The 26,765-nt window shown below is 46.8% G+C and overlaps 1 protein-coding gene across 6 annotated transcripts in view; it reads left to right on the forward strand.

Annotated features, from left to right (window-relative positions):
- Positions 1-24,804, forward strand: part of ABL2 (ABL proto-oncogene 2, non-receptor tyrosine kinase) — a 53,163-nt gene extending 28,359 nt beyond the window's left edge. For 2 of the 6 annotated variants that reach the window (XM_028732360.2, XM_028732364.2), the window contains exons 2-11: positions 2,949-3,119; positions 4,523-4,818; positions 8,016-8,288; positions 9,698-9,782; positions 12,344-12,521; positions 14,383-14,567; positions 15,548-15,700; positions 17,626-17,715; positions 19,349-19,612; positions 20,970-24,804. In XM_028732360.2, coding sequence (XP_028588193.2) covers positions 2,949-3,119; positions 4,523-4,818; positions 8,016-8,288; positions 9,698-9,782; positions 12,344-12,521; positions 14,383-14,567; positions 15,548-15,700; positions 17,626-17,715; positions 19,349-19,612; positions 20,970-22,690 — 3,416 coding nt within the window. In that variant the 3' untranslated portion in view covers positions 22,691-24,804. The remainder of the gene's footprint in view (positions 1-2,948; positions 3,120-4,522; positions 4,819-8,015; positions 8,289-9,697; positions 9,783-12,343; positions 12,522-14,382; positions 14,568-15,547; positions 15,701-17,625; positions 17,716-19,348; positions 19,613-20,969) is intronic. The other 4 variants (XM_028732363.2, XM_028732365.2, XM_028732361.2 and 1 more) reach the window with 3 other exon arrangements.
- Positions 24,805-26,765: the final 1,961 nt, after the last annotated feature.

The raw sequence follows: 26,765 nt of genomic DNA on the forward strand, positions 1-26,765 counted from the left end.
GTGAGCAGTGTTGCTTCAGACTCTGAAACAAGCCGCAGCAGGTGGCATGCTGCTGCCCCAGCTTCCTTTTGGGCTTCATACCTTGCTTTCATGTGTTCTTCTATGGCAGAGCTGAACATGACTAGGCTATAAGAGGCTTGCCGGTGCCGGTTTGCTAGTTCTTGATATTGGGAGCTCTGAATGGGGATTGGCTCTGTGCCTCTTTTGCATCAGTGCTGATGCTTCCTTCCTTCCTTCATCCATCACATCTCTTCACTGTTTCTTGCTGCTACCACCATCAGAGGAATTGAGGTGTTTGCTGAGCAATCTTTCCATTAGGTTAATCTTCAACAAATGTCTTGTTCAACTCGCGAATGAGCTGCCTGACCTTGGTTGAGTGCGTCTGCCTTCATGTTCAGCTCTTACTTGAGGGCAGTGGTTTTCAACCAGTGTCCCGTGGCACCCTGGGGTACCTTGAATGATGGTCACGGGTGCCATGGGCAACACTGGCCTCTGTCCCTCTTTCCTTCCCTCCCGCCTCTGATGCCCTCTCGCATCTCTCCCTCCCAAGGCTTGCACATCTGTTTGTTGCAGCAGCCCTGGCCACAAGCTGTGCAGGCAAATGGTGCCTCTGGGGCTGGTCAGAGGGGGCTGGTTGCCAGGAGTTGAGGCAGTCTCCAAGTAAGCAAGCAAGTAGGCGAGGGAGCCCAGCTGACCAGTCTGTCAGCCCTTGCTGTTGGGAATGGACAGTCAAGTCGCAGGCCCCTGTGGGGCAGTTTGAGGAAGCACCTTTCTTTGAGGTGGGCAGCTCAGAGACCAGGGGTGGTGGCAGCAGCTGCCCAGAGGACTCCCAAGGAGAGGGGAGTGGAGGCCAAGGGAACACTCCGCATGGGAGGGTGTTCAAAAAAGGGTGAGAGACTGCCAGCTCTGCAGGCAAGGGATGACATAACTGGGCTCCTGAGCCGCACAGGGGTGCCACAGAAAGAATGTTGTTGGTCAAGGAAGCCATGGACTCAAAAAGGTTGAAAACCTCTGCTTTAGAGTGTTTTCACTCACATGGCAGTTGAATGCTTTTGCTGTGGTGCCTGATTTAGCCATACAGTTGTACCTTGGTTTTTGAACAGCTTAGTTCTCAAACGTTTTGGCTCCTGAACGCCACAAACCCGGAAGTGAGTGTTCCGGTTTGCAAATTATTTTTGGAAGCCGAACATGCGACTGGGCTTCCACAGATTCCAATTGGCTGCAGGAGCTTCCTACAGCCAATCAGAAGCCACACTTTGGTTTCTGAACATTTTGGAAGTCGAACGGACTTCTGGAACGGATTCCATTTGACTTCCGAGGTATGATGTATATCAAATGGGGCTGCTTGTTTACTTATTTTTATTTTAATTATTTTAGCGCCACCAATGTACATGGGGATTTAGCATACAGGGGACGCGGGTGGCGCTGTGGGTTAAAGCCTCAGTGCCTAGGGCTTGCCGATTGAAAGGTCGGCGGTTCGAATCCCCGCAGCGGGGTGCGCTCCCGTTGCTTGGTCCCAGCGCCTGCCAACCTAGCAGTTTGAAAGCACTCCCGGGTGCAAGTAGATAAATAGGGTCCGCTTAGCAGCGGGAAGGTAAATGGCGTTTCCGTGTGCAGCTCTGGCTCGCCAGAGCAGCGATGTCACACTGGCCACGTGACCCGGAAGTGTCTGCGGATAGCGCCGGCTCCCGGCCTCTAGAGTGAGATGGGCGCACAACCCTAGAGTCTGTCAAGACTGGCCCGTACGGGCAGGGGTACCTTTACCTTTACCTTACAGTATGACAGATCCCTACTTAAAGGATTTGCAATATTTTTATTTCGTTCAAATTGACAAAAGATCAACTGTTGCTATAAAGGGGGCGGGGATCTGTGTCTTATCTGGTTCAAAGCTGTACTTCCCTTTGAACTTGAAATTTGATTTGATGGTTTAAGAGGTTCAGGCCTTAAAGCAAAGAGAAAGCTGAAGCTTGCTTTGCCCAGCAAGAACTTTGGGAAGCTTGGCATATCAGTAATGAAACAGTTCCGAGGTTGTGTTTATGGTCTCATCAACCAATGTGTTGGCTTAGATTATTGCCTTTTAAAGTATACAGTCACGGAGAGTATTTCGTGAAATATAAATAGGTCCCCCCCCCCCAATTTCTTCTTGACCTGTTTGAATTAAATCCCTCTCCATATGCTGTAAATGCTTGCTGTTGGCATCCATTTGTCTCCAAAGGCAATGGAGTGCACCTCTGGGGGCGAAGCCAATCTGCGGGAGAATCACAGCACTTGCTGGGGCTACAGAGACTGGTAACTTGTAACTGTTGCATACTGTGTTGTTTTTGCTGCATTAGCAGCAGCAAAGTGGCCACTCCGGGGTGCATGCCTGGGCAGTATCTATGGAGGTCCTGGGATGCCTCGCTGATGTGGTCCAAATAAAAGCAGAGCAATACATTTGGCACCAGCTTGGCTGCATGCTGTAAATGACACTTTTGTTACCGTCTTACCTGGACTTGTGGTCATGTGACCTCAGGAGACGTAATAAGTAGGATTGTGGCTACTTTGCCAATTGCCTGAAGCACTGCTCAGTTAGCTCTTTGGTGCCTGCTTTGTTATTTGGCAAAGGCAACTTATCCAGTTGGCAAAGAAGGCAAGTGCCCCAGGCAGGGGATTTTAAGTGCTCTTAAGAGTAGCAGAACAGGAGAAATGTGATCCATGGGCCCCACCTCTTATCCATTTCCCTGGGGCTTGTGCAGGATAATTTCCTACCAAGTCATGCTTCGTATTAGTGAGCAGAGGAGGTGTTCTTTACATTCTTTTGCTTCAAGCACCAAAATCTCTTGCATTACTATTGTTGCTGAGTTACACTTAAAAATATTTGTTTCCATTTGCTGCTCAGGACCAAATTCAGTGTGTCATTGGATTTTAAATGTGAATACTAAACAGACATATTCTTTCTTTTTCCTCAGAGGCTCTGCACCGCCCCTATGGTTGTGACACAGAACCCCAGGCACTGAATGAAGCCATCAGGTGGAGCTCCAAGGAGAACCTCTTAGGAACCACTGAGAGCGACCCCAATCTTTTTGTTGCACTTTATGATTTTGTAGCAAGTGGTGACAACACACTGAGCATCACCAAAGGTAAGCCAAACCATCTTCTGGGGAGGGGATGCATTGCAAAGATGTATGATCTTGTTCTGACTCTGGGGCAGCAGTACAGTGGTGCTCCTATGGAGACTGAGATGTTGCTGTTGCTGTCCAGTAAGAGAGAAGAGTCTGTAGCACTAGGAACAATATACAAGGTGGCTTCACTACACTTCTTCTGGCACACTTACAAACCACACGCAAACATGCTCCTTTCTCTCACACCTCTCCCTCTCTGTCCAAGTGCATTTCTCCCTGTCTCTCGCAGATCACACATACAGAAACATACCTCCCCACCCCCTCCCCACAGACCACACATGCATCTGTCTCTCCCTCTCTGCACAGTGCATTCTGTCAATTACTTACACACACACACACACACACACACACACACACACAAAGCATACTTGAACAACCCCACACACATTCAGAGAAGCCCCTCCATGGGCAAAGTAGGTGCCTGCTTCCAGTTCCGTGTGGCCTGCAGACATCAGAGGCGAGTGGGGAAGCTGCCCTGCCTCTCCCATCCACCCTAAACATCCTTGCAAACTAACCAGAGTACAAAAGCACCAGCTCAAGCAACTGCTCTGCACTGCTGTCTCATTTCCAGAACAAATGCATAACTAGAAGCATAACTGGAAAGCAGTGGTGCCAGACAGAACTAAGGGAGTGACACTGCCACCTGGTTTTCCCAGTCAAGGCTCCTGTGCCTTCGATAGCTGCATGCAAAAATTCAGAATCCCATATCAGGAAAATAGCTAGGGAGAAAAGCTGACACTCCCTCTTTTTGTATTTATTTGTATTTGTAATTTTTAACTTCCATACTTTGTAATGTTTTATTTGATGCTTAGAAGTGGGGGGGGGGTTGGGGGGGATATAAAGAGGTAGGTTTTTTTATGGAAATGTAAAGTGGTACAGAAATGATGTAAAAAAAAGAAATTACTTGAGGATTGCTGTGCCTGCAGGAACCACAGATAACCTTCGCATGTGCCAGACTGGTGATCCCCAAATTTCTGCCTTGTGGACATACTTCTTCAAATATCTGCTAAAGTTTGTCCTGAATACTGTTCCTACAACCAGTTATATAATGGACAAATATGTATGAGGTCTTCAAACATGTTTAAACCACAAGGACAGATACGTTTCTTAGTTAGGGTAAAAAAAAATTGGACAGAAAGGATTAAGCTGCCCAGTCCCCTGAGAAGACAGGAAATTGTTAATAATCTTTTTGCTCCTCCCACAGCCGTGCTGGACAGACTCCAGTTTATTTCCTGTCTCTAGCCTGAGCAGGTGGCCTTTCTTGAGTACTTTGTCCCGTCATTCCTCATTTTTTGGCAGGGCAAATGAAATATTATCAATCACACTTGACCCACTTGGAATTTTCTCCTCTTGTGCTTCAGGTGAGAAGCTACGCGTACTGGGCTACAACCAGAACGGTGAATGGAGTGAAGTACGGTCCAAGAATGGTCAAGGGTGGGTTCCGAGTAACTACATCACCCCAGTGAACAGCCTGGAGAAGCATTCCTGGTATCATGGGCCAGTGTCACGCAGTGCAGCTGAGTATCTGCTGAGCAGCCTCATTAATGGCAGCTTCCTAGTTCGGGAAAGTGAGAGCAGCCCGGGGCAACTGTCCATCTCACTCAGGTACGAGGGCCGTGTTTACCACTACAGGATCAATACCACCGCGGATGGCAAGGTAAATCCTCAAGAGAAACCCATTCTTTTTATTGAAAAGGTTCTGCCTTTATTGCTGTTTGAAGTAAAGACACCTGGAAACAGCCAGTTGTCGTTGCTTTAAGCGAAAGATTCGCATAGATACATTGCACTATAATGCCAGACCTTACCCAGCAAGTGCTGTGTTAATGGGTCTCCGCTTAACCCCCTTACTCCATGCTAGGAACAGCAGACGCCATGCATGGGTCCCCGGAATGTCTGTGTTAAGCCACAGCTCAGCGTTAGGTATGAATGTGAATGCTCATGGTTCCTCAGATCATGCCCTGGAGCACAGAAGGGGTAGGAAACCTTCAGCACATAGGCCTAAATAGGCCCACCACACGTCCCCATTGGGCCTGTGAGGCTGTTTCATCTAGTCAAACTCACCTGCCCTACACCCAACATTATAGATGATGTCATCATACATGGCTTGGGTGAAAGGGGCTTTATCAGCAGTGCCTGCATTCATCCATGCGCAGCACTTTCCATACTATAGAACATCCTTTCTGCCTAGGCATTTCAAACCATGTGGGCAAAAGCTGGTCACCTGATGTCATTGTGGTGTCAGGTGATGGAGAGGAGGGTGGCACACCTGTCATACTTGTCCCGTGAAGGTGTGCGTGTGTGTGGAGATAAGGATCTGGCCACCGGACAGGTCCAGTGCTCCACAAGAGACATGGGTGGCGCTGTGGTCCAAACCACTGAGCCTCTTGGGCTTGCCGATCGGAGGGTCGGCGGTTCGAATCTGCATGACGGTGAGCTCCTGTTGGTCTGTCCCAGCTTCTGCCAGCCTAGCAGTTCGAAAGCACACCAGTGCAAGTAGATAAATAGGTACCGCTGCAGCGGGAAGGTAAACAGCATTTCCGTGCGCTCTGGCACTTGTCACAGTGTCCTCTTGCACCAGAAGCAGTTTAGTCCTGCTGGCCACATGATCCAGAATGCTGTCTGTGCCAAAGCGCCTTACTAGTTCCCCACTCCTGCTCTGGAGGATGCTCAAGCAATGTGTAGATGGAGGTAGCCATTGTTGTGTCTGTGGACAAACGCTGGCTCCCTTGGCTTGAAAGTGAGATGAGCGCTGCAACCCCATGGTCGCCTTTGACTGGACGTAACCGTCCAGGGGTCCTTTCCCTTTCCCTTTTTTACCTCCAAGTGTCTTTGGACCACATCTCCCATTAGCCCCAGCCAACGTTGCCAATGGTCAGGAATGATGGGGTTTTTAACACAGAAATATCTGTGTTAGCCACCCCTGCTTAAAAGGTAACTAAAGAATTACAGTGTAGTTGGCTGTTAAGCTGAATGTTGATCTCCTTGTTAACAAATGTCATAGGTGGCCTGCACTACTATGCTGGGATAAGCACAGTCGAACTTGTTTATATCCCACTCCATTCCAGGAAATACTATACAGTGGTGCCTCGCAAGGTGAAAATAATCCGTTCCGCGATTCTCTGCGTCTAGTGGTTTTTTCGTCTTGCGAAGCAACCCCCTTAGCGGCTTAGCGGCTATTAAAGGCTTAGCGGCTGAGCTGCTAAAAGGCTATTCGTGGCTTAGCGGCTTAGGAAAAGGGGGGGGGAAGTGGGGGAAAAATGGCAAGACTCGCAAGACATTTTTGTCTTGTGAAGCAAGCCCATAGGGAAATTCGTCTTGCGTAGCAACTCAAAAACGGAAAACCCTTTCGTCTAGCGGGTTTTCCGTCTTGTGAGGCATTCGTCTTGCGGGGCACCACTGTACCCTTGATAATAGTAGAATGACTCTAATTTATTTCTATAATGTTGTCTCAAGAAGCCATAGCGAAGCTCACTGGGTCGTGGCCTTGGGCCTAACCTACCTCACAGGGTTGTTGTGGGGATGAAATAGAGGGGAGGAGAACAATGTACCCCACCCTGAGCTCCTTGGAAGAAGAAGATGGCATATAAATGCAATAAATTTTTAAAAATAGATTTTTTTAAAAAGCACAATTTTATTAATCTAGATTTCCAAGAGAGCCTACAAAAGAGAACCATAAAACAGATCAAAAACATCAGAAACAAAAGCAGTTATTGTAGCAACAGTAAAAATACAAAAGCTGTAGATATAAAATCAGTTAAAAGCCTGGGCAATTTTTTTTAAATGTCTAAAACATGGCTCTCCAGGCAACCCAGTCCGATGGCGGCATATAAATAACAGTAATTCTTATTAAGAAAGTCTAAATAGATCTTACAAGGAACGCGGGTGGCGCTGTGGGTAAAACCTCAGTGCCTAGGACTTGCCGATCGTATGGTCGGCGGTTCGAATCCCCGCGGCGGAGTGAGCTCCCGTCTTTCGGTCCCAGCTCCTGCCCACCTAGCAGTCTGAAAGCACCCCTAAGTGCAAGTAGATAAATAGGGACCGCTTTCTAGCGGGAAGGTAAACGGCGTTTCTGTGCGCTGCGCTGGTGCCGGCTCGCCAGAGCAGCTTCGTCACGCTGGCCATGTGACCCGGAAGTGTCTCCGGACAGCGCTGGCTCCCGGCCTCTTAAGTGAGATGGGCGCACAACCCTAGAGTCGGACACGACTGGCCCGTATGGGCAGGGGTACCTTTACCTTTACCTTAAATAGATCTTAGGAAATGGAAGGATTTTCTTAGTCTTTCACGTGTTAGTTTGCTGCTTGATTTTATCAATTTTTGCATCATACTTTCACTTGGTGTGGAAGACAGTGAAATCTGAAGCAAGTGAGAACAAAGACATGAGAGGCTATGTGATTCTGAAGTCTTTCCCACCGTATTACTGGAGCAATATATTTGGCAGACTCTTACATTGCATATTTGGACCAGATACTTAAAAGATGCTCTTTATGCTGCAACTTTTAAAAGTACTTTTCCAGGGTCAAATCCTCAGCGTGCTGGTTTTTTTAGCAATCCAGCTAGACACAGCAGCAGACACCATTGCTTACCAAACTGCCTTTGAATCTTGTATCTGAGAGATTTGCAGTGGAGTGATGTGACTATAACAGTCTTACAGTAAAACATTTTAAAGGACATTTCTTTGATCATTCTTAAATGAGAAAATATTTCATAAGAGCATTTTTGTGTTTCTTACCTTCCCATTTTTCTATTTCACGCTTCTGGGGAAACTTGAGTTTTCCTCCCCAGCCCCTTTCTGGACTTTCACATCTTCTTCCTTCTTGTCCGGTTCATATCAGCTCTTCATTCCCTCTTTAACAGGTGTATGTGACAGCCGAAAGCCGTTTCAATACTCTGGCAGAGCTAGTTCACCATCACTCGACAGTAGCTGATGGCCTGGTGACAACCTTGCACTACCCAGCACCAAAGTGCAATAAGCCCACAGTCTATGGAGTCTCCCCCATCCATGATAAGTGGGAGATGGAACGGACTGATATCACTATGAAGCACAAACTTGGTGGAGGACAGTATGGAGAAGTGTATGTTGGGGTATGGAAGAAATACAATCTCACAGTTGCTGTGAAAACACTCAAGGTATGTTGCTAAGGAATTGTATTTATATTTTAAACCTCGTTTGATCGGTTTTTATACTTGTAAGTCACTTATAAACCAGTTTTGGCATCAAGCAGCTGTTGGCATCCGTCTGTCTCAAGAGACAATGGAGTGCCCCTCCAGGGGTGAAATCAAATCGTGTTGTTTTTTTCTGCATCAGCCGCACCGAAGTGACCTCCCCAAGGCACAAGACTGGGCAGTGTGCCTGGAGGTCCCAGGCTGCCCAGACAACAAGACCCCCCCTCAGCCTCACTGATGTGGTCCAAGGGAAATCAGAGCAATACGTTTGGCACCAGCTTGGTTGCAGGAGGTGCCAGAAGGAGACATACAAGGTGCCATCCAACTGCTTAGACCACTCCAGATTTGTGTAGGGTTTACTCCTTAGCCCTTTCTTCTCCCAGAGACACCTTGCAAGACAACGGATGTTTAGGCTCAGAGTTTTCCTTCTCCTAGATGGGCTACCTTCCCAGGTTGACGAGCACCATTGGCCCATCACCTCTCTCGACAGCGTGTGCAGAAACCACCCTTTTGACTGCCGGACCCACTCTTGATCTCATTCCCTCAATCTGGCAGAGCCTGTTTTTGCATACAGGTGAAGTCCCTAACCCACCGAGGGTTTGGGACACACGGGCTACCCTCATCTGGTTTAGTGACTAGTCAAAGCTGTTCCTGGGGTGTGGCCCGTTGTTGCATGCTGAAAGCTTCTTGGAGCCACAGATGAGCTGAATGCAGGGTGGGACCAAAGGTGCACAAACTACGTGTCCCCCACCAGAGGTCCTGCCCATCTCCTAACACCCCATACCCACCTGCATCATGCATTATATTAAATAAATAGAGAGATGGTGTTATTTGCAGGTCTGCCTGCACCCACATGAGATCACCCATGGAGGCCCTGGGACTCACAGTTGGTGGGTACGAGACAGGGCCTTCTCAGTGGTGGTGCTATCATGAAACTCCTTTCCATGGGAAATATACTTGCCTTCCTTGTTAAACAAACTGTAAGATATTAGCTGTTTACACCTGCTTTTAGCGGATTAATTTCAGGCTGGTCTAGGCTTTCAGGTATAATTTAATCAGATTAATATTTTTGGTTAGGGTTTGCTTTCTGTTTTACTGCTGGTTTTTAGATTGAATTGCTGTATTTTTGAGTCTGTTCTTTTTAATTTGTTTTGTGATGTTTTGTACAAATATCTGCATTACTAATCCTACCTCAAAGCTTTGCGTTGACAAGTTAGCAAACATTTTCAGTAACTTGAATCATTCCTTTTAAGTTGCATTCCCTTTTAATTGTGGCTTACTCTTCTACAGTTGTGTTCCCTTTTTTGGCAAATGCCATTGAAGTCTATTCCATAATCTCTATTTAAATTAATTGCAGTTGTTTTCACTTTCAGGAAGATACAATGGAAGTGGAGGAATTCTTGAAAGAAGCTTCTGTTATGAAGGAAATCAAGCATCCAAATTTGGTGCAGTTATTAGGTAAATGCACTAATATGACCATACAGTAATGTGTTTTGCTTTCTGTTTTAATTCATTCACAGTAATACTGTTGTGCTAAACAAACCTGCCCTTCAAGAACAGTTGGAGTAGGCCTTCCAAATTATGTTTACTTTGGCAAATTTGAACAAAGCTCTAAGTGTGTAAATCCTACATTTTGTAAGATTGTACCTGTCTTACCCATTGGGTATAACTACCCTGTCTCTGGACTGCTATACGCTGGAAATAATATTGCCATTCTGGTTATGCACCTAAAACAAAACACACATGGGTCCAAACATTGTAGTTGTATTTTATGTGAGCTAATAGCCTCCCAGAGATGTGTGGGGTAGGGGGAGAATGGAGCAACTTTGTCCCCCCCCCCTTTACTTCCTGAGAATATTTAAATGTTTCCAGTGGAAAAACTGGAAACCTGGAGGGGCACTAGAAAAAAATTCCGTGCCTTATTTTATTTTCTGGAACATGTGAAATGCTTTGTAGTGCAAAGCTCTACACATTTTGAGTGAGTGATATGACATTTTTTTTACGTTAGGCAATTTTCAGAATTACTGTTAGGCTGTTTCAGAGGAAGCAGAATCCACATTGAAAAGGCACAAGTGAAATAGGATTGGGAGCTTGACGGTCCCTTGCCCCACTTTATTGTTGTTTGGTTTTGGTTTTTGTAGAGTCTAGTGACTGCTGCTACATAATCTGAATTCTTCTCACGTTCTGATCCATTAAGTTCTACACTTCCAGTTTTGTATGTTGATATTTCTCACAGTTCTTGTGATTTACATTGCCATAGTAAGGCAAAATGCAGAAATGCTGGGAATGCAAAGAACTTCAACGATCAGTACTGCACCCCTTATGAAACAGATGCTTGTGTGGTAGGGCTTGTATGTCACATTCCACTTCTGGGCCAAGGAATTTTGTCTCCACTGAGACACAATGATCCATTCTAGAGTTTTTAAATGGCTTGTATAGCTGCGCAAAGTACTTTATAATCTTGTTTACCATAGAATAACTGGAGAGATCACAATTGTTCCCACTTTATATAAGGAGAACTGGGGCGAGGTTATAGTGATGTATTCATGGTCTCAGACAACCAGTGATCATCCGTCCCCAGACCTTGCAGTTGTGTATAGTTCCTTGCAGAGTGAAGTCTCAAACTAAATGGATACCAGGTGGTGGCAATATGGGCAACTGAAGTTCTTCGAACAATGAAACTGGTCAGATCCATACTTCACCTAGCCCAGTATTGTCTCTTCTGACTTCAGTGAACCTCCAGGGTCTTGGGCAGAGGTTTTCCCCAGTGTTCCATGTAGTGTGAGATGCTGAGCATTGAACTTGGGACATGGTCTCTGTCACTGGCCTATGTCTTTATTGAATCCCTTTCCTCTCCAGCTCAGTTTCAGAGTTTTCACTGTTAGGGTGAATGAGATATCTGGTTCTGCATACTAGCTTACTGCACAGGAATGAGTTCACTGTGTCCCACTATGTTCAAATGGTATTTATCTTCATCTAGGTCCTTAGCTGCTGTGATAAAGCTTAGTTAGTTTTTGAGTTGGAGATCATTTTTATTCCATTAGCAATAGAGAAGTTGCATTTAATGTGTCTGTGGGGTTTAGTGGATTATGCTAAGGTAAAGGTAAAGGGATCCCTGACCATTAGGTCCAGTCGCGGACAACTCTGGGGTTGTGGCTCTCATCTCGCTTTATTGGCCGAGGGAGCCAGCGTACATCTTTCGGGTCATGACTAAGCTGTTTCTGGCGAACCAGAGCAGCGCACGGAAACGGCGTTTACCTTCCCGCCAGAGTGGTACCTATTTATCTATTTGCATTTTGACGTGCTTTCTAACTGCTAGGTTGGCAGGAGCAGGGACCAAGCAACGGGAGCTAACCCCGTCGCGGGGATTCGAACTGCCGACCTTCTGATTGCCAAGGCCTAGGCTCTGTGGTTTAACCCACAGCACCACCCGCATCCCTAGTGGATCATGCTAGATGTGACCTTTTTGCAACCAGTTGTGGTGACTTCTTTGTGGATCAAAATGGCAGGACATTCCTGCAGCGGAAGGAAGGAAGGAAGGAAGGAAGGAAGGAAGGAAGGAAGGAAGGAAGGACAAAGTCTCTTTGTCTATTTGTTTGTTTTCCCCTTTACTGCAGTCCCAATTCTGAACCAGAGGCACTGCACAGGAACAGCCGTCAGCATAATATCCATTCCCTGAGTGAGGAAGCTTTTAATTCTGGAAAAATAGTCCATTTTTGCCTCCTCTGTCAAGCTTAGTGCCACTTTAACCATGTTTCTTTTTATTTCCTTGGCTGATTATTTCCTTGTTCTGTTTATCCAAATCCTATTGTGTGGAAATCCTTCCCTATGACACTTTGGAAATAGGAAAATCAGTGCTTACCTTGGAAACTTGAACATAACCACACACACCCCCACACACCTTACCTTAATACTACCTGCTGTTCCAGCATTTTGGGGACTCTCTGCTTCAGTCGCGTTAGAAGATTGTACCTGCAGTAAGAGATAAACCTTACCAGACTCTACCATCCTCCTGCCAGGTGTGTGTACTCTGGAACCCCCGTTTTATATAGTGACAGAATACATGCCGTATGGGAACCTGCTGGATTACTTGCGGGAGTGCAATCGGGAGGAAGTAACTGCTGTTGTCCTGCTGTATATGGCTACCCAGATATCCTCTGCCATGGAATACCTGGAGAAGAAAAACTTCATCCACAGGTTAGCAGAATGTCTTGGCTTTTGTAAAAGGAGGGTGAGCGTGTGGGTCTGGGTGACCTTCCATGAGGAACTTTGATAAGATCTGATTATATGCTTTTAAGGAGAACTCTTGCAAGTTCTAGTCACGAGGCAATTGCCTCCTTAACAGAATAGCTTTGTGCCAGCCATTCTCCCTAGACAGAGCTTAACATATTTCAGGTTTTCTAAACAATCCTGAGCTTCTAGCTTTCACGTGAGGGGAAACATAGCAAGTTTCCTCTGAGAAAAGAAGTTTAAAATGTTAAATATCTCGATTAAATATTTGAAGCCTCAGACAAGTTAGGAGAACACTTTGGGCAGCAGCGGTGAATAATTTGTTACCTATGCAGCTCAGTGTCTCTCCTGTGATCATACCACCCCACCACCCCACAAAAAAAGAATTCTCCACGTCCCCCGTTTTCTCCACTCCTGTATCTTTCGTCACTTAAGTCCTTGCATGGAAATGGAAATCCTGGTGTTTACTCTAGAGTAAAATCAAGGAAATTTACTCTACTTAGGTAGCATGTAGAACTCATATTTTCTTGTTGTGTTTCAGTGCAGGATGACCCTGCCAGCATGTTTTGCCTCCCCTATGAATTGATTTGCATATGCTTTTGTCCAATAGCTGTATCTCAACTGTTCTTCCTTTGGTGTTTTAAGAGTTCCACGAGTCCCTCAGAGAATAGCGACTACAGTTTATATTCTGAAAGGGCCTTTGTTTTGGGGTACATTCTTCTACTGCAGTAGACTGTCGTCTGTCATCCAAATTGCTGCCTTGTTTGGCATGTTCAAGAGGCATGAATTTGGAAACTAAGCCTCTTTAGACCAGAATCAAATAGTATTCAAGTACCTTTCTATTTCCCTGTTCTCTGATTTGAATTTCAAAGGTTCACATAAGATGATTGCTCAGCATGATAGCATAGTAAGATTTACTGCGCTCAGCGGAGACTGTCACTGACTGTTTAATAGCAACCAGAAGCTGATTTACTGTAGCCCATTTTCATGCTTGCAGTGTACTTAATTAAAAGTGTTCCATGTCAAGGGAGGGAGTGCCATTTATCTTGGCAGAAGCTTTGGCCTTGTTGCAAAGGGTACAACTTGGTTACAGTGCTTCAGGCCTTTGCTCTAAAGAAGTGAAATGTTGTTGTTGTTTAGTCGTTTAGTCGTGTCTAACTCTTCGTGACCCCATGGACCAGAGCACACCAGGCACTCCTGTCTTCCACTGCCTCCCACAGTTTGGTCAAACTCATGCTGGTAGCTTCGAGAACAGTATCCAACCATCTCGCCCTCTGTCGTCCCCTTCTCCTTGTGCCCTCAATCTTTCCCAGCATCAGGGTCTTTTCCAGGGAGTCTTCTCTTCTCATGAGGTGGCCAAAGTCTTGGAGTCTCAGCTTCACGATCTGTCCTTCCAAAGAAGTGAAATAATGAGGCACAAATACAGACTTTGCACAGCTCACATTCTTTACCACCTGTCCCCAGCTGTGGATTCTGCACTCAAACTATGCAAATTTATAGCATGCAATTTGCACAGCATCCTTGCCTTCATTTTGATTGCTTGAGAGACACAGTGGATATGTTAGCGATGCATCCCTGGGTGTTATAAAACATGGAGGCGAACAGAGAACAAGCATGCCAGGCACCAAAGCTGTACCTTTCAAACGCTGAAGCATTGATCAAGCTCCACATGTTTGTAAGCAGACCTCTAGAACCACAATGGCTAAATATATTCCTGTGCACCCAGTTTTGAGCTGTAAAATCATATTCACTTATCTGTGCCAGAAGATTTAGGGTGAATCTTGATGGCACCAGAGGTCGTCATTCTGCAGTGTCTTTGTTTACACAGGGATCTAGCAGCTCGCAATTGTCTGGTTGGAGAAAACCACGTGGTGAAAGTGGCTGACTTTGGATTAAGCAGGTTGATGACTGGAGACACTTACACAGCTCACGCTGGAGCAAAGTTTCCTATCAAATGGACAGCCCCAGAGAGTCTGGCCTACAACACATTCTCAATCAAATCAGATGTTTGGGGTAAGAAGGGAGAACATTGCTCTTACGCATGGAGTCCCTGTGTACATTTAAATGTGGGCTGCCCTGGTATTCTTAGAATGAGCTCTAATCTAATACAGCTAGAAATGTATTTTGCCCGAAACCTCATAGTCAGGTTGTAGAGAACTGTTGACACCACCTAAAGGTAAGACCTTTTCGCTTATGGAGCACAAGCCAGTGGGGTAGCTGGGGCTGTCACAAAGAACATTGTAACATTGAAGTGCCTCTTATCTCTTCAAAACCATAAACATAATTTTTCTTATGGGTGGGAAACCTTTCTACCACATTTTGATTAACATCTGTCTGCCGGTGGGTAGTTAAAATTACTTTGTGGCTTTCCCTGCAATATAACCTGAATTTGAGGCTTAAGAACCTACAGTGGTACCTCTGGATGCGAACGGGATCCGTTCCGGAGCCCCGTTTGCATCCTGAAGCGAACGCAACCCTCGTGTGTGCGGGTCGCGATTAGCCGCTTCTGTGCATGCGCGTGACGTCATTTTGACCATCTGCGCATGCGTGAGTGGCGAAACCCGGAAGTAACACGTTCCTTTACTTCCGGGTCACCACGGAGCATAACCTGAAAGCGCTCAACCTGAAGCAACTTCAACCTGAGGTATGACTGTACTCTGATTAATTTAGATTGCCACATCAAAGAACAACAGCCCCAAATCCTACAAATTTTCCTCGGTGTGCAATTTCCCTCTGCTTTATAAGCAGTAGTTCTAAAAAAGCTGCCTTTTGCCACAGTTTAGGAAACACTGGTTAATGGTCGTGAACTGTCCTTCCTTGGAGGTATTTAAGCAGAGGTTGGGTGGCCATCTGTCATGGATGCTTTAGTTGAGATTCCAGCATTGCAGGGGGTTGGACTAGATGACCCTTGGGGTCCCGTCCAACTCTACAATTCTGTGATTCTATGAAATGAGAGGAATATCAGGTTAAAAATGACTTTGTTTAACTTGCAGCCTTTGGAGTCTTGTTGTGGGAGATTGCCACCTATGGAATGTCACCTTACCCTGGCATTGACCTCTCTCAGGTTTATGATCTACTGGAGAAAGGCTACCGGATGGAACAACCTGAAGGTTGCCCCCCAAAAGTCTACGAACTCATGAGAGCATGTGAGTATTGCGTTCTCGTCTTTACTTTTAGTAACAAAACGTAGATTGGAGACATCGTGAGAACATGCCGGAGGACTGGCAGTCCTGCCGACTTGCCGTAACAGACAGGTTGCATATAGAGCTGGGAGTAAGTCTGTTGGCATGCAACCAGTCCCTTGTCCACAATGCAGGAGAGTCGTTACCAGCTGACATCTTATGTAAAAAATCAACAGAAGCAAAAGACGGGTCCATTGACACAAACTTCCGCTTAGGGGTTTGTGGAGACTCCATGTCACGTAATACAACAGCATCAGTGTTGTATGAAATAGCATCTAGGGGATTTCCATTAATTTATTTGCCTCATGGTGACACAGGGGAAAACTCTTGAAAAAGACAATTCTGACAAAAACCATGGGGTTTGGATCCAAAGTTGCTTGCATAAAAGGCCATAGAAGCAGAGAGCCCTCCTCCTCCTCACTGCAACTTCCTGAACCCTCCAAAAAGCGTCTCTGGAGAATCGGGAGCCCCTTCGCAGCAAGGACTGTAGTAGGGTGGGAGGAATTGCCAAAAAAACCACCAGGCATTCCTCATTATTCTTTTCAACTTTTGTAAAGTTAAACACAAACAACAAATGAAATTTCTTTGTAACCAAGCATGTAGACCTCTGGATATTTTTCAATTTGCAGAACACCAAGACTCTGGCGACTGCTCTAAATTCCGAGGCACCAGTAACTTGCCTTTTAGGCGTACAGTACTGTGTCCAGAGGGACGCGGGTGGCGCTGTGGGTAAAACCTCAGTGCCTAGGACTTGCCGATCGCATGGTCGGCAGTTCGAATCCCCGCGGCGGGGTGCGCTCCCGTCGTTCAGTCCCAGCGCCTGCCAACCTAGCAGTTCGAAAGCACCCCCGGGTGCAAGTAGATAAATAGGGACCGCTTACCAGCGGGAAGGTAAACGGCGTTCCGTGTGCTGCGCTGGCTCGCCAGATGCAGCTTGTCATGCTGGCCACGTGACCCGGAAGTGTCTGCGGACAGCGCTGGCTCCCGGGCTATAGAGTGAGATGAGCGCACAACCCTAGAGTCTGGCAAGACTGGCCCGTACGGGCAGGGGTACCTTTACCTTACTGTGTCCAGGGACGCAGTTGGCACTGTGGGTTAAACCACAGAGCCTAGGGCTTGCCGATCGGAAGGTCGGCGGTTCGAATCCCCACGACGGGGTGAGCTCCCATTGCTCTGCCCCAGCTCCTGCCAACCTAGCAGTTCGAAATCATGTCAAAGTGCAAGTAGATAAATAGGTACCACTCTGGCGGGAAGGTAAATGGCATTTCCATGCGCTGCTCTGGTTCGCCAGAAGTGGCTTAGTCATGCTGGCCACATGACCCGGAAGCTGTACACCGCCTCCCTCGACCAGTAAAGCAAGATGAGCGCCGCAACCCCGGAGTCATCCGGGACTGGACCTAATGGTCAGGGGTCCCTTTACCTTACTGTGTCCGGTAGGGTGCAGTATTATGTCTGGTATTACTTACCAAGCAGGAGACAACATTTCAGAAGCAAATGGAAAGGCTGCTTGATGCTGATATGATTAAGACGTTAGGTCAAGCAAGTAATAGGGAGGTTGGAGCCTGTTTTGATCAAATATTCTTCCATTGCCAAGAGATGTTGAATTCAGGGTGGTTCGTCACTTTTTAACAAATACAATCCAGTTTTCATAATACCAATAATGGATTGGGATTCAGAGGTCTAGGGCTTGCAGAAGTCGCCAAACATAGGATCGTAAAATCCTGTATTATAGAACATGGTTTCATTTGCATGTCTGCTAAACCATCATTTATTGCGACATAGTAAACCTTGGGATATGGCCAGGAGGAGGAGTTCAGAAGATTTTCCTTCTGCTTTGCTTGCCATGTTGCCAAGACACAGAACTTTTTTCTGCTTCTCTCGTGCTTTAGGCTGGAAATGGAATCCCCTAGACAGGCCTTCATTTGCTGAGACTCATCAAGCCTTTGAAACCATGTTCCATGATTCTAGCATCAATGAAGGTGAGAATCTTTTTTCCTTATCTTTCAACTTTCTATAAATGTTTACTTCTAAAACACATGATGTTTTCCCTCACCTTTCTAGCAGTTGATAGCTTCTGGGGCCGTTTCTTCAAACTGACCTCTGGATTTTTATGGGAAAATGGATTCTTAAGTTGTGGTTTGGCGCTATGAGGATGAGCATCTGTAAGCCTCAGGATCACACCTCTGTGTGCGTGAGGGGAGAAGCTTTAAAACACCTCACAGTTGTGAACAAATCATTTTCCTGTAAACAGCTGAATATGGGAAACACTGGTTTATTTAAACTGCTTAGTTCGTAAACCAGAATATTAAGTTACAGTCCTGATGCTGGTTTGATAGAACTAGCTATGATTCAAATAAGCCAGTTTCCTGTAATGCGGAGACAGCCCATTTATTCACAGCCAGAAATGGAAAATTTTAAAACTTCATCCTTCATGCATAAAGAAGAGGAAAGCACACACACAGCAACTCATTCTTTTAACACAAAATCACGGTTTATGATTAAATCTGCTGGGCCAAAGTAAAAAAAAATCTTGGGGTTGGAAGTCGGTGAAAGGAAGAGTTGTGCCACAAATAAGCCCTTTCCTGTTTCTTGTGTATCATGACTTTCTGAAAAATTCAATTTCCTGGTGGCTTCAACCTAGCTTTTCTATCTAAAATTCTAGTATTCATGTTTGCAGAGATGTGTTTAAACATGTAGCCAGAAGCTGTGAACAGCTCCACTTTAAGATCCCAAATGGATGTGACATGTGATAAGATCTCCTATTGTATTTAGTTTTGCTTAAGATGAGTCATAAGCAGGGAGCTATAATTGAACCTGCTCAGATTGCTATTACACATGGATGGAGGTACGTGATATGTGCAGGGAACTCTGCAGGAGGAAATGCAGTTTCCACTGGTACTGCACCTCTGTCTTGTGCTTCTGCAAACCTCTCCATCCCCCTAGCCTCCTGTGCACAGTGCACACCCAGGGGAAGTGGGGAATCCCCTTGCATTAGTGCTGATCCTTGTGCTAGCACAAAAATTGCGTTGAATACTGCCATTCATTGAGTAGCTCCTCAGTTTTCCCCTGCAGAGCATGCACTGAGTTCGGGCAAAAGAGTCCCAGCAGGCCTGGGCCACCACTCTGGGTGAGCTGACCATGGTTTTGTAGAAAACCTAGAAGCAACACTGGAAGGAAGCTTGAGGTTACTTGTGCTGCTTCTTCCCACACTTCTGAGTCCTGTGCAAACCTAGGCAGGAAGGAGCACGTATCTCAGGGAAGATGCAGGTTTTATTTTCTGTGACAGAATGTGCATCAGGCCAGAGGGAATATTCATATCTCTTCTTACCTTCTCTGCGTTGCACAGGGCGACTCAGAGTAGTCCGCACTTTTTTCCACTGCTGCTTCCATCCTCTGTTCATTCTCTCCTCTGATTTCTGTGCACCAGGCGAGATAGAAAACTTGAGTACTAGGCACTGTTTGCTTCTTGGTGAAAGCTTACCTCTTGTTTCCTGCAACAGTCTATGTTGCTGTTGTGGCATTTTGAGACCCTTAGAACTGACCCCTCTCTCTATACTTGAATTCAGTCTCTTCCTAGAATCTCTCAGTGATGTTTCTTTTTCCCTTGTCCAGTGCCTCTCGTTAGCACCCAGGTCTGCTTTCCTCTTCCTTTGCTGCTCTCTGTTCCAACTATTCCCCTGACGTTTCTTACAGAAGTGGCAGAAGAGCTTGGAAGGACAGCATCTTCTTCATCCATAGTTCCATATTTGCCTCGTTTGCCCATGCTTCCTTCCAAGACCAGGACCTTGAAAAAACAGGCTGAAAACAAAGAGAACATCGAAGGAGTTCAGGAGGTTGTAGAGCATTCTGCTTCCAGCTCTGCACCAGGTATGCTTGGTAAGCAAAAAGCTTTGAGTGCTGTGACTTCATAAGTGATTTCTCTAATATTCAGACTTGGGCTCCTGTAGGGCAGTGTCTCGAAGAAAGGCCTAGCCCTGGGCTGAGGGCACTTTGCTCTTGTTCTCAGAATCAGTTCTTTCTTCTGCCATTGTGGTAGAAGGAAATAGATTTGTAGCTTTCTACGGGAGTGGCTGGTTTGAGCCAGCTTCATAGCTGTGTCTCCCCACCAAATAATCCATACCAGAGCAAACAAAATGGGTGAACGTTCAGTCGACGCTCCATGGCTGCGGTCCCTTAAATTTGTCAGAAAACATACGTGGGATTAGCACGGGCAAAATAGGATGCGGGTCATTGCAAGCTAACTTTGCAGCGTGAATTGCAAGTGTAATGCAGGAAGAAGTTCTTCCTTTTCCTATGTAACAAAATTGAAAAGGCTGTAACACTCCGTTTTGAAAACTCTCCAAATGAAGGCAACTAAGAATAAGTCACTTTGTAGGTATAGCTGTAATTCATTACTAAATATAAGGGTTTTAGCAGCATAAATGTGTAAAGTTGTCTTCTTTATAGAGCCTACCACAAAACAGGTGAAATGAATGTTTCTCAGTACACACAGTTAGGAAGTGCTGACCTAAGAAAGGGATTCTAAGAAAGAGCTATGTGAAAAGGGACTGATTCTGCTCCATAGATGTCTTGGATTGTCTGAGAACAAAGCAAATTTAATATCGTCCTAGTCTCACTGAAGCTCTTAAGTCAGAAGTAGAGAATCTCTAACACTCCATATGCTGTTGAACTCTCATCAGCTTCAGCCAGCATGCTAATGGTCAGATTATGGAAGTTCTAATCTGGAAACACCTGGAGAAACATCCTTGCAGTCTCAGATGCAGTTTGATGGGGTGAGGCTGCCCTGCGTTCAGCAGATGGGCCACTGATACAGCTCCCATACTACCAAGGAGGTATTACAGGTATCTTACAGACACCTGTAAGCATTTCTCTCCTGAAGGGCAAATAGCTTGCAGACATGATTTTAATTGGGAAAGTAGCATGGAGGGGGGGGGGGGCTTAAAATCCTCCTCTTGCACTGTGATTTCATTGATTTCAATTTAATTGTTCTGCATGGGACAATGACAATAAAGATAGCGTATTTGCTTCAGAGGGCTGCAGCTGTTAATATATATGTTTTTTTAATTCTAGGAGAGCCCAATCATGTCTAGTTGCGGCTAGTAAGCAACTATTTGCAATAAGCCCACACATGGGTGATATAGTACACTGCATAACTTTGTGTAGTCAGAATCCCAACCTTCCTAAATACCTGGCAGCATGGTGGTAAGTGTCTGCTCTCTCTCCTTCTCTTTAGGTTTTATCAGAAGCACACAGACGACCAGCGGATCCCCAGCACTACCTCGCAAGCAGAGAGACAAGTCGCCCAGTGGCCTGTTGGAAGACACCCGGGAGACCACCTTCACCCGAGACAGGAAGGGGGGCTTCTTTAGCTCTTTCATGAAGAAGAAGAACGCCCCCACGCCCCCAAAGCGCAGCAGCTCTTTCCGCGAGATGGAGAACCAGCCTCACAAGAAGTATGAGCTGACGGGCAACCTTTCAGCCGCTGGTCCTCTGCAGCACATCGATGGGTTTTCTTTTACCCCCTCCCAGCAGGATGGAAACCTTTGCTCGTCTAAGTGCTATGTTGGGGGCTTCACGCAGCGGAACTTCTATGGGGATGACGGCGGTGGCGGCGGCAGCATGAGCAGCGGTGGGGGCACAAGTACCGGCGGTGGGTGGTCCGGCATCACGGGCTTCTTCACGCCACGGCTGATTAAAAAGACCCTGGGTTTAAGAGCCGGGAGGCCCACCGGTGGGGAGGAAGCCTCAAAGCCTTTCCCCCGGTCCAACTCGACATCTTCCATGTCCTCGGGTCTCCCTGAGCAGGAGAGAATGGCCATGACCCTTCCCCGAAATTGCCACAGGTCCAAAGTCCAGCTGGAAAGGACAGTCTCCACCTCCTCTCAGCCCGAGGAGAACACTAGCAAGTCCAGCGACCTGCTCTCTAAAAGGTGCGAAGAGGTTCCCACTCTGACCAGAGACAGACCAAAAGCCAAACTTCTGCCCAGAGGTGCCACGGCTGTTCCCCTCAGGACCCCTTCTGCGGATGCGGCTGTTTCTGAAAAGGACACTCAGGGGCCAACAGCCACAGCGAGCCTGAAGAGCAAAGAGAAGAACAGCGGGACGCGGCAAGGGTCCCTAGAAGGCGAGGAGAAGTCGGGCTGGCCTTCTCCACCCAAGGCTGCGGCAGTCCTTCCTGTCACCCACAACCACAAAGTGCCCGTTCTCATCTCACCCACTCTGAAGCATACGCCAGCAGATGTGCAGCTGATTGGCACAGACTCTCAGGGGAATCGCTTCAAGCTCTTATCTGAGCACCAGGGCACGGCTTCCAGCGACAGGCCCAGGCGGATAAAACCAAAGTGCGCTCCACCTCCACCGCCAGTCACGAGGCTCCTAAACCAGCCACCCACTTGCTCAGATGTGACAGAGGAGTTGAATAACGGGGCGTTGGTACAGCCTGGGCAGGAAGCCAGCGAGGGCAGCAAAAAGGTGGTGGTGGTGGCAGCAACGGCACCTGCCGGTGGAAAAGCCGGAAGGCCTGTAATGCCCCCACCTCAAGTGCCTCTGTCATTGTCTTCCACCTCACCTGCCAAAATGGCCAATGGTACAGCGGGAGCCAAAGTAGCACTGAGAAAGACCAAACAGACAGCTGAGAGAATCTCCGCCGACAAAATCAGCAAAGAGGCTCTGCTAGAGTGCGCAGACCTCCTCTCGAGTGCCATTGCCGAGCCCACCACAAACAGCCACTTGGTGGACACGGGGCACCAGCTGTTGGATTACTGCTCAGGCTACGTGGACTGCATCCCGCAAACGCGCAACAAGTTTGCCTTCCGGGAAGCTGTGAGCAAACTGGAACTCAGCCTGCAGGAGCTGCAGGTGTCCTCAGCAGCTGCTAGCGTGCCCGGAGCAAACCCTGTACTTAATAACTTATTGTCTTGTGTTCAAGAAATCAGTGATGTTGTCCAGAGGTAGCTACTGTTTATAATCACCCAGTTAGGAGGAAAGAAGTCTACACCGAGTGGAGGGAGAAGGGTCAGGGTGCCTACCTTCTGGTGTTTTCCCCCTACCTTGATACTTTGGAAAGGAAAGACTGATACTTGAGTGAGTTTTATGTGAAGTACCTCAAATCACTGAGCTCTCATGTTTACAGGTTCATCTCAGTACATGGGGCAGATGGGGAGGGGGAAGCCAAGCTTCACTTGGGGGGTGGGGTGGGGGGTCAGACGGTTTGCAGCTGAGTGAGGAGGGCAGAATGTCAAGAACTTGCCCTAGCCAGAAAATGCTTCTGCAAAAGGGGAGCTTATTCTCCGATTCCCCTTCCAGAAGGTAGGAGAGCCAAGAACAGGGCCTTGGTTTTGGGAAGCGCCTGCTGATCTCCACAATGTTGTTCAGATGACCAGAATTATTGGAGGGGGTGTGGGGTGGGATCCTTTTCTGCACTACTGCATGTTTTGACCTTCTGGGATTGTGAGAGAAAGGTTCAGAGGCTCCATTGGAACGGAAGTGGACTGATCTTCCCAAGTGGGAGAGGATTTATTTTGGGGGAAGGTCTGTGGAGCTGCTGGAAGTGGTGCATTCGTTCACCTGGCTAACTTCCACAGTGCATTTTGCTGCTGTAGTAAGAGTTGCAAAAAAACCTATCCAATATAAGAAACACATCCCTTTTTTTGTCATCCTTCTCACATATTTTACTATCCACACATCCAGTCCTTCACAGCTTCTTCCATGATGGTTGAGCTGACTTGCCACTGGGTCAATCTCTCACTCCCACTCACTCACTCACTCTCACTTGCACGCACACTCAAACTGGCTGTCATCACCCTGGTAGTGTAGCATGGGTATCTAACCTGGCACTCACTTGAGTAGTTTGGGCTGTAGCACAAATTTGCCAGCATGTGTCCAAAAGCTGTAATGTCTGTTTTTAAATGTTGATACAACATTGACCCCCTCTCCTTTGATAAACCTTGAGGGGCCACCCTGGATTAAAGACACTGCAGAATGCTGCTGTTGCTCTCTACATTCCTTTTTTATATATATAAAAAAATGCTTACCCTAATCCAGCTACTTTTTTGAGGGAACCAGAAACCTGAGGTCATAATGTCTCCTGTTAGAATTACAAATGGGCTCCTTTGGCAGTACCTAGTCAGAGTAATTACTTTACCATCCATATTTAAAAACAGGACCTTTGCCCTATTCAGAATTACAAGATACTATTTGGTTTTCCTAGAAATGCCCTGAATGTGTAGCGTAATGGGGCGGAGGGATCCAAGAGGGTAAAATTGAGTTTGGTGTCTGGGAGGAGGGGAAGAAGTGGCCCTAAAGTAAGAATGAGTCCTCGTTACACTCTTTAAGTGTGAAAGATCTTAGCAAATTTGGGGTTCAGTTGAGATCTGGGTGAGGATGGTGGAGGAGTTTGAATGCCGTTGTCCTTCCTGTAGATAGCATCACAAGCTTGCGATGGCCTTTTTCCGGCTATCCCTTTTTTTGAGCCGGAAGCATTGGACATCCATATGGATTGGACACTACTGGTATGGTTGGGTTGGAGGAATGCCCATGCCATCATGCAGGCAGTCGATGCCACATAATGTAAACCAGGCCTTGGTTTCTGTCTGCAGCTGTTCTTTCCTGTCCTAGAAAATTCCCAGAATGTCTTGATATGCAGGTGTTATCCACCTGCTGGACTTAGCCATTGTAGTATGGTTAAGGTCTGCCGTATGCTGCTATTCCTGTGACATCTCTCTTATAAACACAAGAACATGAAACCTGTTGCCTGATATCACACATAGAAATGCTTCTCTCACACAGCTATAGTTCTGTCGTTGCTGAACTGAGGCTTTTGAGAGAAGTTGAATTGCCCTGGCAAGGTGTATATCTCTTAGGCATGGGAAGAATTCTGGCTCTCTGAAATCCAGCAAATGAGTGCAGCACTTCCTTGTGCCCCCAGAAGGTATTTGGCAAAGGAGGGAAGGCGTGTAGTTCTTTCTGGGGACTTGTGTGCCCCTTCTGCCCCACAAGAAAATTCAGCACAGGATCTTCCCATCATTTGTTAGCAGCATTGGTCATAAATAAAATAAAATAAAAATCAGGGTCTGGTTTGTTTCGCACCTTAATCTTTTTAAAATGCGGCAGTTTTCCTTTTACAAGCTTGAGAGTTGGAATTGTATTGCTATGCTGTTTGTTTTATATTGAACCTCCAGTGATGGTGGAAGGGTGCAAACTTGCTGCTCATTGGGGCTTTCTCTCCAAAACTCTGATTTTGACTCCTTTTCCATTGGCTGCATTAACTCAACAACCACCACCACCACAGCATAAAAAGCAACTTCTCCCATGGTTTAGTCTAGAACTAGATTGGCAATGAACAAATGGCCTTTGCTGCTCCGATGAGTGCATGGCAATGGAAAGGTGAAGGGAACCGGTTTGCTTCCTAGTCTGGACTGAATAAATCAGTGTTTCCCAACCTTGGGCCTCCAGCTGTTTTTGGACTACAACTCCCATCATCCCTAGCTAGCAAGACAGGGATGATGGGGATTGTAGTTCAAAAACAGCTGGAGGCCCAAGGTTGGGAAACACTGGAATAAATCAAAAGTGGGCAAATAGAGGTGAAGAGCCTGGCCAGACATTACATTCATCAAATGTAAAGTTGCCGTGAATAAACCAGTTTCTGATTTGCTGAGAATATTGAAGGATTCTGCAGATGCAGGCAGAGAAAGACTTTGGCAAGCACACAGGAAAGCAGAAGACTCTAGGCAGGCTTCTCCTTCTTGATTCTCTGCTGGTCTCTCTCCGTAACGGCATCCCTCCCCTCCCCACCCTGCAGTTGGGAAGGTGAAGCTAGCACTAAGCAGAGATGAGTGACCAAAGGAGAAAGGAGACCAGTGGAGGGAGCCTTGTATACCACCTGGTCCAACCCTGCTCAATGCAGGAAGCCCAGGGCCAGAGCATGCCAATGGAATGACTGTCCAGCCTCTGCTTAGAAACCTCCAGGGCCTGAGAGTCTACCATCCCCCTAGGTAACTATTGTCAGCCTGTCCTATTAAAGGAGCTTCTTCTGACGTTCAACCTAAGTCTCCCCTTCTCCCCTCCTGTAACTAAGCCTTGCCCTCTTGGGCAACAGACAGCAAGTCTTTGCCCTCTTCTGTGTGACAGCCCTTTAGGCAGGGCTCTTTTTTCCCCCCAGCTGGAGCTCACCGGCTCCTCTCAAGTGGGCACCATTGCCACTCTTAAGAGAACAAAGGAGAAGTTCATGGTGAGCTCTGGCACCTCTTTTTCTAGAAAAATAGCATAGCCGTTAGGTATTTGCAAAGTGATGCAATATTCCACCATAGCCTTCTCTTTGTCAGGCTAAACGCACCCTGTTTCCTTAACCTTTCCTCGTAGGACATCTTTAACATACCCCAGCCATCTTCACTGCCATCCTCTGAACCCATTCCAGTTTGTCTCTATTTTGCCAAAACTAGCCGGCGACTCATTGCCTGGGGGCCTACTGCTAATGCCTTCTCTGGTTGCCTTTTTGTAGCATTCCTCAGAGGTCCAGTGGCCTTTTTCCCCTTTGGCATAGGCACAGCTCTCAATACCCATCACCTTCTCCAAGCTCCTTTCCATTCATTGCTGCTGCCCATGGTGACTACTTGGCCACAGATATCACCTGCTTCCATCCTGCCATAATGACCCCCTGATGCTGCATCAGAACCAGGGACATGGGGAAGCCAGAATGTTGAGCAGAGTGGTGAAACCTTTCCATTCTAAGCCACTGGACTGTGCAAGCCTATGTATCCATCCCCAGTGGTACAGCATTTTGTAGAAGAGAGCCCTGAAGGGACCCTAGCAAGGGCGCCTCCAACCTAGATATCCTCAGCTCTCAAAATCAATCAATCTCCATTGAATTTCTTGGAGGAAACACTACCTAGCCTGTCTGTCTTGAGGAGTTTCAGGATTCTTAGCAGCCAAGGCTTGGCTTAAATGTGACAATTTTTTAGTTGATGAGTAATGCATAGCCTGGTTTTCAGATACCTCTGTGTGTTGGAAGTAGAGGCAACCTAGCAAAATT

This window comes from Podarcis muralis, chromosome 5 (genome assembly GCF_964188315.1).
Source record: "Podarcis muralis chromosome 5, rPodMur119.hap1.1, whole genome shotgun sequence".
Classification (NCBI taxonomy): domain Eukaryota; kingdom Metazoa; phylum Chordata; class Lepidosauria; order Squamata; family Lacertidae; genus Podarcis; species Podarcis muralis.